Consider the following 13,618-nt stretch of genomic DNA (forward strand, 5'->3'; position numbering starts at 1 on the left):
GTCCCACCCAGCAAAGAACAAAGCAGGGATGGTGTCAGCCTGCGACTGTTTACCATGCACTGCACATCAAGAGCTTGGGTCCCAACAGGTGGCAGCTCAGATAAGTGGACTTTCCTTCTTCCAGTGAGTCATATCCGCCACACAACTCTCCAAAAAAATTCACAGAATGAAATGGCCATTCTGAGATAATAATAATAATAATAATAATAATCATGGCATAACAGCCCGTGAGGGCCAGGCCTACCAACTGCTGGCCACACTCCCACCTGGTGGGAGATCATCCAGCCAATTATGGAGTGACATGTGGTCAGCACGATGAACCCCCACTCGTCGTCATAGGTTTCTACCAGGTTACGCTACTCAGTCATAGCTCCCCAATTTCCTCACGATGGTCAGTGGCTGCCAGTTCCATACACAGGCCGAAATCTCGAGAGAAAAGTGGTTATGTTTCTCCCAGGAGACTCGAACCTGCACGAGTCCCATACGTGGAGCCCAAAGCTTGCACCTTACACAGCACAGCCACAGTGATATAAATGGATTATGAATGAGTGTAATGATGAGTGGAAGAGGAATGAAAACTGGATGGAAAAGAAAAGTAAAGAAATTGAACAGAAGTGACAGAGTGTAAAGGAAATGTAGCATACAAAATGAGGAGGAACAGCTTTAATGGGCCAAAGAACAATAAAAATGGTATAAAGAATTGGAGGGGATAACTGCTTAAGCAGTGAAGATAAAGCAGCAAGACAGAAGGAATACTGTACTTGGAGGAACTATATGAAAGTGGTACACAATTGAAGGCATTGGAAAATCAAAATAGAATAGAGGAAGGTCAGAAAGAAGACCGCATGCTGAGAACAGAATTTAAAATAAGCTCTGTCACTGTTGCATACAGGAAAGGTTTCAGGAGCAGAGACCTGCAATAGACCTTGACAAGAGCTGCCTAAAGGAAGTCACGCTTCGCAAGTTGTTGGGACATTGCATAAGTGAGCTTCCTTGAGGGAGAATTCACGGTCCTCAAGGATTGCTAGGTTCTACCTCTTTACCCAGTAGTCACAGGAGAACTAAGAAGTCGCGTGAAACCCAATGTAGTTGCTGCAGTCTGATGTGAGCACGACTGTCAATGATGCATGGAGAAATTTCAATTTGTGTGTCACAGGAGCTTTGACATCACAAAAATGTTCGATTTTGTAACTTTATCAAACTGACTACCACATTATATGATCATTGCAGGCTATCTGCACCCATCTCAAGATACTGTTGGTTGTTGTTGTTGGTTGGTGTTTTAAGTCCACTTTATGCACAGTCAGGCTAATCGGGACTGGATCTACAGTTTAAAGTTTGGTCCGAACCACTATGTGCCTCCACCGGGCATCGAACCCGGGACCCCTCGATTACAAGGCAACGACACTACCACTGCGCCATCTCAAGATACTAACTAACTAAAATTTATTTCATATCATGTTACTATCACTGCGGTCTCTAGAAATCTCACAACAGTGTGAGCAAATGGTGAACTTCTGAAATAAATAAAACTACCCACAAACCTCTTGCACAGTATATACTGATTGTAATTAGAGCCTTTTATTGACTCCCATGCTCCCTTCAAAATGAACTTTGGGTCATTCCATGTCAGATCGACCAGGGCCTCCAGGTCATAGTCTTCAATTTGGTATGATCATGTTAGGAAGGCTTTTATTCCAAATATTAGGTTCTCCTGAGAAATAGTTCTAAGAGTTATATATAGCCTGTGAAAGAAGGTAGTGGGCAACAGAAAATGTGACCCGAATCTGAAAAATGAGCCCCGGAGCTAATTTCATGACTCAAATAACTTTGGAACTATTGATTACAGCCCAGTGATGTTTACACATCAAACAAACCTAAACCCAAAGAACACACACAGTGTATCAAAATACCCACATATTGTTTACATTAGCTAATATAAAAATTCAAAATATGCCTAAAAAAATGTAAAAATAAAAGATGTCAATGAATGCATATTTTGTGTGCCTGCAGTCACAAATGTAATCCACCCAGGAAGGTGATATTAATACTTCTAGTAACCCTGGTGTGAGCTCAAGAGAGAGACATTAAGTTGTCTCCATATCTATCACCCAATCCATGTTACATGTGGCTGAAGATACAATAATCAGAAAATGGTGGATCTTTTAAATGGTGCAGCACAAACGGGACAGGTGATACAAGCTAAGTTGAGCACAAAATTGTATGTCAAAATTTCAACTTGTTATTGCAAGGCAAGGATCAAGTACACAAGTTTATAAACATGTGTTGGAATATGTGACCATTTTTTGTGCCCTTTTCTACGAAAGTTTAGTGCCTATTTGGGCAGTTTTTAAGTGTCTAAAAATCAACATTGTAAAGATATACAACATGAAGATTTGTTGTTCTCTTTTATTATACATCCTTCAAGTTCATATGTATCATTCAAGATTCACTTTCTCTGGGGTTGCCCATCATGCAAGCTATGAATTAAATGAGCCTACAAATACAATATCTTGTACAAGAAAAAATCATTTACATATATGGAGTAAAAAGAACAATTAATTTATTTTTGTTTGAAAATGAACTCCTTTGTGCATAACTGTTTTCCTATTATATTATATTATTTCAGAATCAAAATAGAGAATTGGAGAGGACAATAGGAAATAACAAAACTCTCTAGGAATTGTTGTTTTCTAGAGTAACAAAAGAAAATGAATCAAAACAAAATTAAAGAATCCAGAAAATGTGGCATGTCAACACAAAAGCATGGAGGAAAATTCTTCCGTTCCAAGTCTTGGAACAACATATACAATTAGCCCTTGGAAAAGTCTGCACTGGGAGTTCTGTGCACTATACGTTCATGCTACTACTACAAGAAAGCAAACAAGGTGCTAGTGCACATATTGGGGGCATTTGTCTCTGCACTCTGCAGGCTATGGAATCTGGAAGAAAGCTCTAGAAAGTTCAATACACACAAAGTGATTGCAATGTAATACCAGAGCGTATAGAAGAGAAAGTGTACACACTTCGGTTTCTTCCCGTAAGCCAAGTGAATAGAGCGGTGCCCCACCGAAACACTGACCGCACCTTTACTTGCGACGAGCATCTTCTGCTTGCAGTGCGGCCGCGCTTTATGTAGAGCGTTGTGTTTTGTTGTGCTAGAATAACATTGTGTACTTTTATTAATGACAACGTTGTTACGTTATTCAGTTTAGTGTCGTTAGATTTGTGATTGATCTGTTGTAACTAGTTTGTGTTGTGTTCAACGCATTATTATTGTGTTTGAGACAGCAGCGAGCAAAAACTACAAGATGCCTTCGTGTTTCGTACGCAGCTGTAGATCTGGATATGACCCCTGTTCTTCAGGTAGTAGACATTTTTTTAGGCCACCTGAAGACAGTAATGGTTTCTCAAAATGGGAGAGTGCCATCCCTAGAAAAGATAAAAAACTAAGTCATAATTGCTATGTGTGTGATATTCATTTTTCCACTGACCTTTTAGTGAAAGTGGATTCATTGATAGTGGATGGCGAAACAGTAGAAATTCCACGACAAAGGTGGAAATTAAAACTAGACGCAGTTCCTCGTATATTTCCTAATCTGCCCAAATACCTCTCTAAGACAGTTAAGAAGCGAAAATCTCCAACGAAAAGGCAATCCTTGTGGACAGATGATAATGAAGTAAGTACTCGTCGCAATGTATCATTAAGCTTATCAGTAGAGGACGATTTGCTTCACACTGCGGATGCTAGCAATACAATAGCATTGCTAAAGAAAAAACTTAAGAATCAGAAACGCAATTTAATTAGAATGTAGAATAGACTAAAAGTCGCACAGGCTAAAATAAATTTGCTTGAAAAAGGCGTTAAAGATGCTATATTAAAGACAACGGTCACACAGTCAAAACAGTTCGCGTCTCAGCAAAAAATCAAAAAATTGTAATTGTAATTGATACAATCTTAAAGAAATGCCAACTGAAAAGTAAGACAGGAATGAGATACAGTTCTGAGTTTATACTGGATTCTCTTCTATTAAAAATTAAGTCCCCCAAGGGGTATAGACACTGTTTGCATCACTATTTGCTAGCTTTGCCTTCTGAAGCTCACTTGAGAAAATTGGTGAAGGGTCTTAAATGTACAAATGACGTAAATTCCTATGCCATCGACACTATAACACATTTTTTTAGTGAAAAGAATTAGAATGAGCGCAGCGGAATGCTGATTTTTGATGAAGTTAAACTTAGGGAAGCAATTCAGTTTAACTCGAATTCCTTAAAAATAGAGAGCTTTGTTGAATTGGGAAATCTTACTCCAGACGAAAGCAAGAATCAATTAGCAAATCATGCTCTAGTTTTTATGTTTGTCCCTTTTCTGTATAATTGGATTCAGCCCATAGCAGTATATGCTAGCAGGAATACCACCCCTGTTGACATTCTCACAAAAATACTTATCCAGGTTATCATACATTTGGAAAAAGTAGGGGTCAGAATTATTGGTTTTACATCTGACGGTAGCCAATCTAACAAAAAGTTATGGAAATGCTTAGGAATTTCCAGACTGTCTATACCCAATCCAGCTGACTCTAGTAGAAAGCTTTGGGCATTTTCCAGGGCACCACATATATTTAAATGCATAAGGAATAACTTCCATGATAAAGTGCAGGTGTACTATAATGGTGATATTGTTGATTATTCATTTTACAGAAAAGTGTATGAACATGATTCATCTACTAAAATTTTCCGGTACGAAAGCTTGCTACAAAGTGACCTCTGCTCATTTGGATCCTAATTCATTCCAACGAATGAATGTAAGACTCATAATGCAGAGGGGTTAGAAGGCAGTGAAACAACGGAAAATTTCACAAGGGACCTAAACTGTCTGGTTGATGCATTAAATTCATTCACTCCTGCACAGGCACTATATAAAGGATCAGAAGCACATACAAATTTAATAAAATGGAATGCTGTCCTTAGAGATAATCGAAATTCCTTCGCTTCAGAAAGAACGCTAGAGTCCTTAAGAGTGACTTTAGAAAGTACTTTAGAAGTGTCCGAATATTTGTGGAAGAACAATTACAAGTACGTTTTGACAGGAAAATTTAATCAAGATCCCCTAGAACGCCATTTTGGTATATTGCGGTCATTCACTTGTGATGATCATCCCTCCACTGTGGATTTTCTGCACTTACATATGCTGCAATCAATTTACGTACCAGCAAAACTTGCTTTATTTTTGGGCGGAAACTGTGAATACATGACTGAATCTCCTCTGACGTCTTTTGTTAATCAAATGCGAACTCTGACAAGAGCAACCGAAAATAAAAATCTTTCGGTGAAGAAGCAAGCTGAAAATAAAATAAGGGAAAAAATTGCATTGTTGAAGATGAAATTCAAATACCGGACTGGGAAAACAACATACTGAACTTAAATGAACAAAGTGTTGGTAAAGAATACTTGGTGTATCATTTGGCAGGATACATACTGCGGTATATTTCAAAAGTGACAGATTGTAAACTGTGTACAACTTTTCTGCAAGGGGAAATAACTAATGTACCTGCCTCACTTATGCTAATTCAAGACTATGGTTCGGGCGACGGCTGTAAATACCTTACCTATGCATCAAAAAGTGTTTATGATGTGCTGTTACGAGTGGAAGAAGTTGTTGCAGAAAAATTATCATGTGCTAATAGTTTATGGGGTGATATTTTTTTCTGAGTGTTTGGACAATTTAAATATAATTGCTGTAAAAACATCACAATTAGGATGCTGTGAAGATCATGTGCTGTGTACGCTACTTAAACTCATATTTCACTATCTGAAATGTCGATTTTTCTTCCACACCAAGGAGATAAGAAAGGAATTAAGTGCCGCGAAGACAGCAAAATCATCTCGGAAATTTTCCAAACTATCCAGCTGCTGAGCTCTTCTCCAAACGTAAGTAACATGCATTTTTGTTTCTTATGTAGTTAGTTATGTAAGCAATGCGAGCATCTTCCGTGCCATCTCAAACGTCACCACTGCCATTTAGGCGGTGGACCACGGAAGTTTCTTGAACGAAGATGCTAACATACATATCTTTTTGTATGATAAATTTCAAATCTTTTCTTTCATCTGGGCATTGATTGAATAACATAGCCAGATGTTAGGCATATCTGGTACTGTCCTATGACATGACCAATGTTGGCAGTATACCTCATAATTTCGAAAAACATACTTTTTTCGTGAATATACAATAATTAACCCCATAAAATCATATGTAATGCATCATTTGATTGTCATTTTAATGTGATTGCATTGATTTTAATTAATATTTTTGATTATAAAAATGCCATAAAAGAAACACTTGACAGACACTTTCACAATTAGTTAATACATTACATGTATATGTATAATGTAGATACACGTATGGATGGATATATGTCCATTAATATGTGTATGAATTTATTTCATTTTTATTTCTATCCTATTATGGTTATATTTATTCTGTACAAATCTTATCTATGTATGTACTCTGTAGTCTCTGTATTGTTTGTGGATTAATGGATAGTTTATACATATGTTACACGAGCACTTCAGTACACTGTGTAAATATATTTATGTTATAGTTATATCCATGTAATATGTCAGCATGGTATTTAGTTTCATTTATATTCATATGTACATTATATATGTTGTTCCAATGCCTCAGTAATTCGAGATATCTTATCTCTGTAGATGGAAAATAAATAAATAAATAAAATGCATTTTATCATTCTTTTATCAATTCGATAAATACCCACACAGTGTAAGTTTCACGTCTGTATTGCTTTTTGTACAAAAGTTACATCCATTCAAAATCTCAGTTGCATGACTTTTTGGACACTCTGTATGAGAAAAATGCCACAAGAATTATTTGATTTAAGATGGTCAGCTCACATTCCCATTATGGTTAACCAGAGAAAATATAAAAGATGAAAGTATGAAAGAAAAAAGAATGACGATAAAGAGAGAATCCGAATTTGTGTAAAGATTTTGTGCACAAAAATGTTTACCTCTGTCAGAACAACTGAATCCACAAGACATGACATAATAATAATAATAATAATTAAGAAATTAAAAAAAACGAAAACCACAAGGCATAAAAAGGTGCATCATTTGCTAGGCTCCCCTCACAAAACAACACGTCTCAACAGTGACGTGCACTGAGGAGTAGCTAGTCTAGCAGAGATAGATCAATCAATCTCAAATCTTTAATTATTTTTAAATCACAATATTTATTGTTTTGTTGAAGCCACAGTTCATATGCAACACTTTTTTTCACGCACTTCTCAACCCTCGGTGCGTTCAGCGGCCTAGCTCGCTCTTTCTCCGCCTCACAGTTTCAGGTAGAAACGGGTTTTCGAAGGAAAAGGGAAGATTCCTGCCCCTACCTCCCTTGCCCCCTCGCCCCCGCTCTAATGGTTGAAAGCCTGTGCTTTCAGGTCCTCCAGTCTATCTCCTATAGGACAGATAGGGGATTGGATTCCCTTCGCTTCCTTTGTAAATCCTCTAAAGAACTAAGGGGAAATTTTTCTGCAGTACTTCTGACCTCTGTATTTACACTACTTTTTACACGTTGTACAATATGTATGTATAATATGGAATGTACTTTTATTATTTATGCAATTGGAATGTCTTATGTGCAGACAAAAATGTTATGCTTTTTTAAAATATGAAATATATAATGATTAATTAACAAATATTTGCTCACGCTCTCTCTTGCTCTCGTTTTAGTAGTGTTTTATTTAAATATACTAATCTCTTGGCCTCCAATTAAAAAATGGATAAGCTAAACAATCATAAATACGGATGTACTTATTTGGGCAAATGAATGCTCGTTTTAATTCTTGCTGTTGGTTTAGTTTATTTTACTTCGCTTTGCTGCCACATTTGGTTATCGCGAAAATCAGGATGAGTGATGATATGATGAAAGTGATGAACGGACCTCACAAAGAACAATTCAGGCCGGAATTCGTGACGAGAGTGCATTCTTGTTCTTATGTGTTGTACTCTGCCTGCAGTGAATAATGAAAAAATTAGAAATGAAAAATGTATCCCAGAACTCAAAAAGCAAAATGAATATCATTGAAGAAAGTAGAAAAAAAGGTTTGTTTAAAGGTTACCCATCGCTTTTTCTAGCTGTATAGATTTAATCGGAATAAGTAGCTAAGAGCTTGGAAAGTCATGAGGGACTCTAGGCTCCTGATTTCACAGTGCCCTGCAGATGCACTGGGAGGAAATTATTTGTATTTTCTTCTCTCTTCCATCGCTTTACCTAATTTCTGTCATGACGATGAACATTGATTAAATTAAACGGGTGAAGAGTGGTTGCAAAGAAACACTCATGCAAAGGCCAGGGCTCGAGCCCGGATCCTTCAGTAATGAGATCGTGAGATGGAGAAATTAAGGAAATCAAGCAATGCAAAATTTTTGGAAAAACGTTAATCATATATAAAGATGGTATTTCAAAAATTCAATTGAAAATTACTACTCAGGAAAAATGCAGTTTGCTTTACCGATACCCATGCATCCGATTTGGTTAGCACCTTCCTTTCATCTTTGTTGTCGGCGGACTTCCGTGGGGGAGTGCAAGTGGTCCCGGATCGGTACCCGATGGAGGTATATAGTGGTTCGGATCCCACATTAAACTATAGGTCTAGTCCCGATTAGCCTTTCTGTGTATAAAATGGACTTAAAACGTCAAATCAACCATGAAATCAACCAACCGTGGGGGAGTGGTTACCACAACGCGCTGCAACACCAGGAGTTCCGGGTTTGAACCCCTACCTGGACATGGGTGTTCTTTGTGTTTGTCCCTTCATTAATTTTGTCGTATCATCTTCGCGATTAACCAAATGTGTCAAAAAAGCGAATCAAATCAAATCATTCATTGACTGATTGTTTGATTTGGTTTATTTTACTTCGCTTTCCGCCATTTTTGGTTAATCGCGAAGACGATACGATATAATTGATGAAGGGACACACAAAGATCACCCATTGCCAAGCCGAGATTCAAATCCGGCATCTCTGGCTCAGTAGTCAAATCAAATCGTTTTTGATTTTCGAAAGTGGGTGGAAGTTATGTGTACAATTTTTTGTACTCATTCCTAACTTTGCAATTTTTCCTGTATTTGACATTCTTCTATTAGGAATACTGGGCCCTAAAAAGGGGGGGGGGATTATGACCCATTGGGCATGCCACTCATTGCTACCCCAAGTGTCGACGTCACCGCACGTCACTGCGTCTCAAAGTAGGAGAAAGCTTATGAATGTTATAATATGTACTCTACTATTAAGCTCTTCCCTGCAGTGATGTTGAAGGAAGTACGACCCAAAAAAAAAAAAAAAAAAAACATCCATATATAGATGCAACTGCAAATTCGTGTCTTCGTAAATAATGCAAAAACTAACTATAAAAAGTCTTGCCACAAAATGAAGCTAAGGAAAACAATCTATATATAAACTCTGCCGCAAATAAACATTCCATATTAGGTAAGATCAAAGGTAAGGTTTCCCTTGCATGCAGCACCATGCCTTGAAGGCACATTTAGGGGATATGGGGGTAGGGCTCCACACCCCAACTACATATTATCAATCTTGACCATTTTGGAGGTGATGTTATCTGCAACATGCTCCAGCCACCTTTACCATCCAAGTTTGCCCTTAAGTACACATTGATTTGAGGCTGGGTGAGCCCCAGAGCTGCTTTATGCAGGGACTAGGCCGGTAAAATTCCAACCTCAGAACACCCATCCCATGAATCGAACTCGGGTCTCCTGCATGGTAGTCAGACACCATACCAACTAGACCAAAGCGGCTCTAATTCCATATTGCAAAAGAATATTTTTCATGAACTTACAAAGCATCAACAATGGATTTTTTGATAGCCAGTAGCCCACATAAACTAATAATAGCACGAAAAAGTGATGTCTATAAAAATGACTTGTCACAATACAAGAACCATTAATTTTGAAATTCCATCTATATACAGAGGCTCCAGTCTGTTCTGGTCCATTGAGCCCTGGATTACACATTTTAAACAAAACATCTCAAATGTTGAGGAAATTATGCAAAAGCAGTACTCACCTACACCTGGCAGTAGAATTCCAAACAGAAATACCAACACTGATCCCAACATATAAACAATGAAGTATCCACCAGCAAATATGAGGAACAAACTTATTATTGGATGTGCTTTCTTGAAATTAGTTGCTGCTCTCCTTGCATTTGTTACATAATAGAATAATCCAAATGCAACAACCATGGCAAGCATTCCACACAACATTTTCACTGGATGTATGACCCTGGAAGGGAGAGAGTATAAAAATCAGCATTATTTAATAAAGATGAGATGAAGGTTATTGGCAGAGGTACAACATCTAAAAGGGGTTCTAAAACATTACCTGTTGTTCTTTCAAAAAATGCTTTTTGTATATCATATTGAGTTCTAATTATAAGTTAAACGCACCTGGGAAATTCTAGCACATCTTGATGTCACATGACCACCATTCCATTACTATGTTTGTGCTCCAATTCCTAAACATAGTACTAAGCTACTATCTAAATGTGCCATTTCTCAAAACTGTTTTGAAGGGAGTTATGCTACTTGTGCTCTGAACCCCTCCTATATCCATGAGAAATGAAACTTTGGGGGGGGGGGGGTGAAAAGAAAACTTAGTAAAGCTTATACATGACTAAGAAGTGAAAACTATGAACTTTAAGGGAATCATATTTGCTTATATGTTTAATATAAAATGACCTGAAACTTTACATGTGTGGGCTAGAAATTTAATTGTGATCATAGCAGTGCCCAAGGGAATGGTGTGCAATCCAGACCATGTTGGCACATACAAGGCACCCTTCTACACAATGTCATGGGTATTGCCCTCCCACATTTATTTATATATTATTAAATATACAAACACATTCACATACAACATAACATACATATAAAACATGAAAACATATATTATATATATATATATATATATATATATATATGTATATATACATTGTGCTTCCCTTTCTATTGTTCAGATAATATTTTCTTACATTAACTTGTATTTGATCGAGAAAGGAGCTATGTTCTAAAGATACCATTAATAAGATTCCACAAGATGCACAAGTACAATGACATTATGTTGCCCCTGCAGAGCAGACCGTCACTTGCTCAACATGTTTTCCAGGTAGGGTCAGTATTTCTGGCTGAAAATTGAAACTGAAAGGTGGCTATACCACACAAAGGTGTACTACCAGGAACAAGTAGAGTGAATGAATCAGGTTAATTTACATTTAATTTCTCGCTATATGTGTTATATGTTATAACACATCTCTGAGAGATAAAAACAACTACAAATGTTCACATGAAATGCAATACCCATAGCCCACTCAAAATTTTCAATTTTCTCAAGGGTGAAATTTGCAATTTTATGTGGAATGATTTGTGACATCATGATGTCATATACTGGTCAAGCCCAACCTTTGTATTCTCATGTCAAGGTCAAATGTATTCATTGTTATGTTAGGACCTCTTAGCATTAATACATGGTAATTGTGACATCACAAGTCAAAGGATGGGGTGTTGGTTGAGTTTCATGTGAAAAGTGAGACCCTAATCTGCTGGTGTGACCCTTATCACACAACTTCAGTTCAGCTGTTACGTGCATATCATACACACAGGAACCGCAGTTGCAAATATGTTGTCAGATTGCTGTCCATTTTCAAAATTTATAAATTCCTCAAAAGAGAGCAAGCTGTACCCATTGGTGAGTTTCAGGAAGAAGGTTTAGTGGGTCAGAAAAATCACGAATTTTATTTACAAAATAATTTTTGACGATTTATCGGATTTAAATAATTTTTTTATTTAAATTTTTACTTTTTTAAAATAAAAAAAACATGCTTTAAATTACTTCCATGGTTTCTGCCACTATAATTTATAGATATATGTTTATTATAGAAAGGCTTTTTCTAGTAAACGGCCCTGTAAAATATTTGAACAGTTTGATTAAAGCATATAAAAAATTATTTGTAAATTTACATTTTTCTCTTTCTGATACTGTATACAGGGTGATTCTAAAGGTAGGGTACAAACGAAAACCACAGATACCTCACATGAAATAGAGACGAAAGTGCCCCTTCCACTTTGCCGACAGATGCCTCCGTGAGGAGCTAGACAAAGCCGAAAACGTGTGAAAATGAACTTCACACCGCTGTAAAGCCAGTACCAGTGAAGATAGAAAGGTGGAACAAAAGAAGTCAAAAGGAACACCAAAGTCGCCCATCCGAAAAACACCAGGCGGCAGCTGTGCAACGCATGCGCATGGGGTTCCACAAAGGAAATAGGAGTGACTCGCAAGACAAGTGAAGGGAAAGGGTAGCGATTGACAACGGTAGGGACAAAAGAAGCAATGAAGCATGAAGTAACAATTGCACAGCGGGAAACAAACACCATGACTGAAGCAGAGCAGTCGAGAAAAGTATTGCGGGGTTGCAGAACCACGGGAGGACGACACAGGACGAAGAAACACACCGAGAATGCAAGCAAAGTGGTCCGTGACACTCAACAGGCAACAGACACGTACATGGTTCGGGGCAGAAATGGCGGCGCTTGCGGTGCAGCGCATGGGGAGTCCCCAAACACGGTGGGGAGACACCGCAACAAGAACAAAGCATGGTGCAACTAAAGAGAAAGAGGACCGAACGGGGAATGGTACCTGCCAAGGAGACAATAAAATGCGGAACGAGGGATTCTCCGTATCAGCACCGAGGGGATGTCACACAGAGGTCGTGCGCCAGCAGGACAAACACAGCAACTATGGGCACAGGAGGTTATTGCCAATGAAAGGTGCACGTACAGATAGGACCACGTACCCCGTACAGACATTGTTACAAACGTCGTGATGGGGCCCAATCAGCCTCTTAGAAATGAAGCCGGAGACACATCGCTCGGTGGGAGGGGGCGAAAGGCTGCTGGAGTGTCGTACGGACCCCACCACTCCATACGGTGGACGACACCAATGGACGAGGTCGGAAAGGGTCCAGCCCGATCACCAGGTCCACCGTCCCCAGACCTGACGCGGCTGCTTGCTTCCAAGCCCAACCCCAGCCGAACAACTCGAGTCCCTCCTTGGCCGCAGACTTCCGCTCCGAAACCAACCGTGGCCTCACACCACCGCAGCCGCACACTGCCGCATGGGTGTGAGACCGGGCCGAGCGAGGCTGGACAGACAAACTGCATGGGACAGCCGTGGAATGAAGCTACATGGGGTATGTACGTCTGTTCAACTGCTGGGTCACCCCACATTAGTGTACACAAACACCACATGATCGTACGTAGTGCTTCCCGTCGGCTCGAGCAAGACGGACGAAGTACGTGTTGTGGGTGAATGGGGCAAGAATGAAGGACGCTACATGTTCCACGATGACAAGCCCCCAGAGTACATGGCCCCACCTGACGGCAGTGGTCAGGTAGTGAAGAGCACAGGCACGGGTGGCTGGGAACGTCAGCTGATTGTACCACAGCGTCGTGCGGACGTATGGGCTGCTGGCATCTGTTCTACGTAAACAGTGCCAGATTGGAAGTGCAGCGTCAGGGAGCGTGTCA

The 13,618-nt window shown here is 39.0% G+C and overlaps 1 protein-coding gene across 2 annotated transcripts in view; it reads right to left on the reverse strand.

Annotated features, from left to right (window-relative positions):
- Positions 1-13,618, reverse strand: part of Jwa (PRA1 family protein Jwa) — a 67,865-nt gene that overhangs the window by 45,854 nt on the left and 8,393 nt on the right. For both annotated transcript variants that reach the window (XM_083117395.1, XM_083117396.1), the window contains exon 2: positions 10,102-10,319. In XM_083117395.1, coding sequence (XP_082973521.1) covers positions 10,102-10,319 — 218 coding nt within the window. The remainder of the gene's footprint in view (positions 1-10,101; positions 10,320-13,618) is intronic.

This window comes from Lepisma saccharinum, chromosome 2, assembly GCF_977018435.1.
Source record: "Lepisma saccharinum chromosome 2, izLepSacc3.1, whole genome shotgun sequence".
NCBI classification, from domain to species: Eukaryota; Metazoa; Arthropoda; class Insecta; order Zygentoma; family Lepismatidae; genus Lepisma; species Lepisma saccharinum.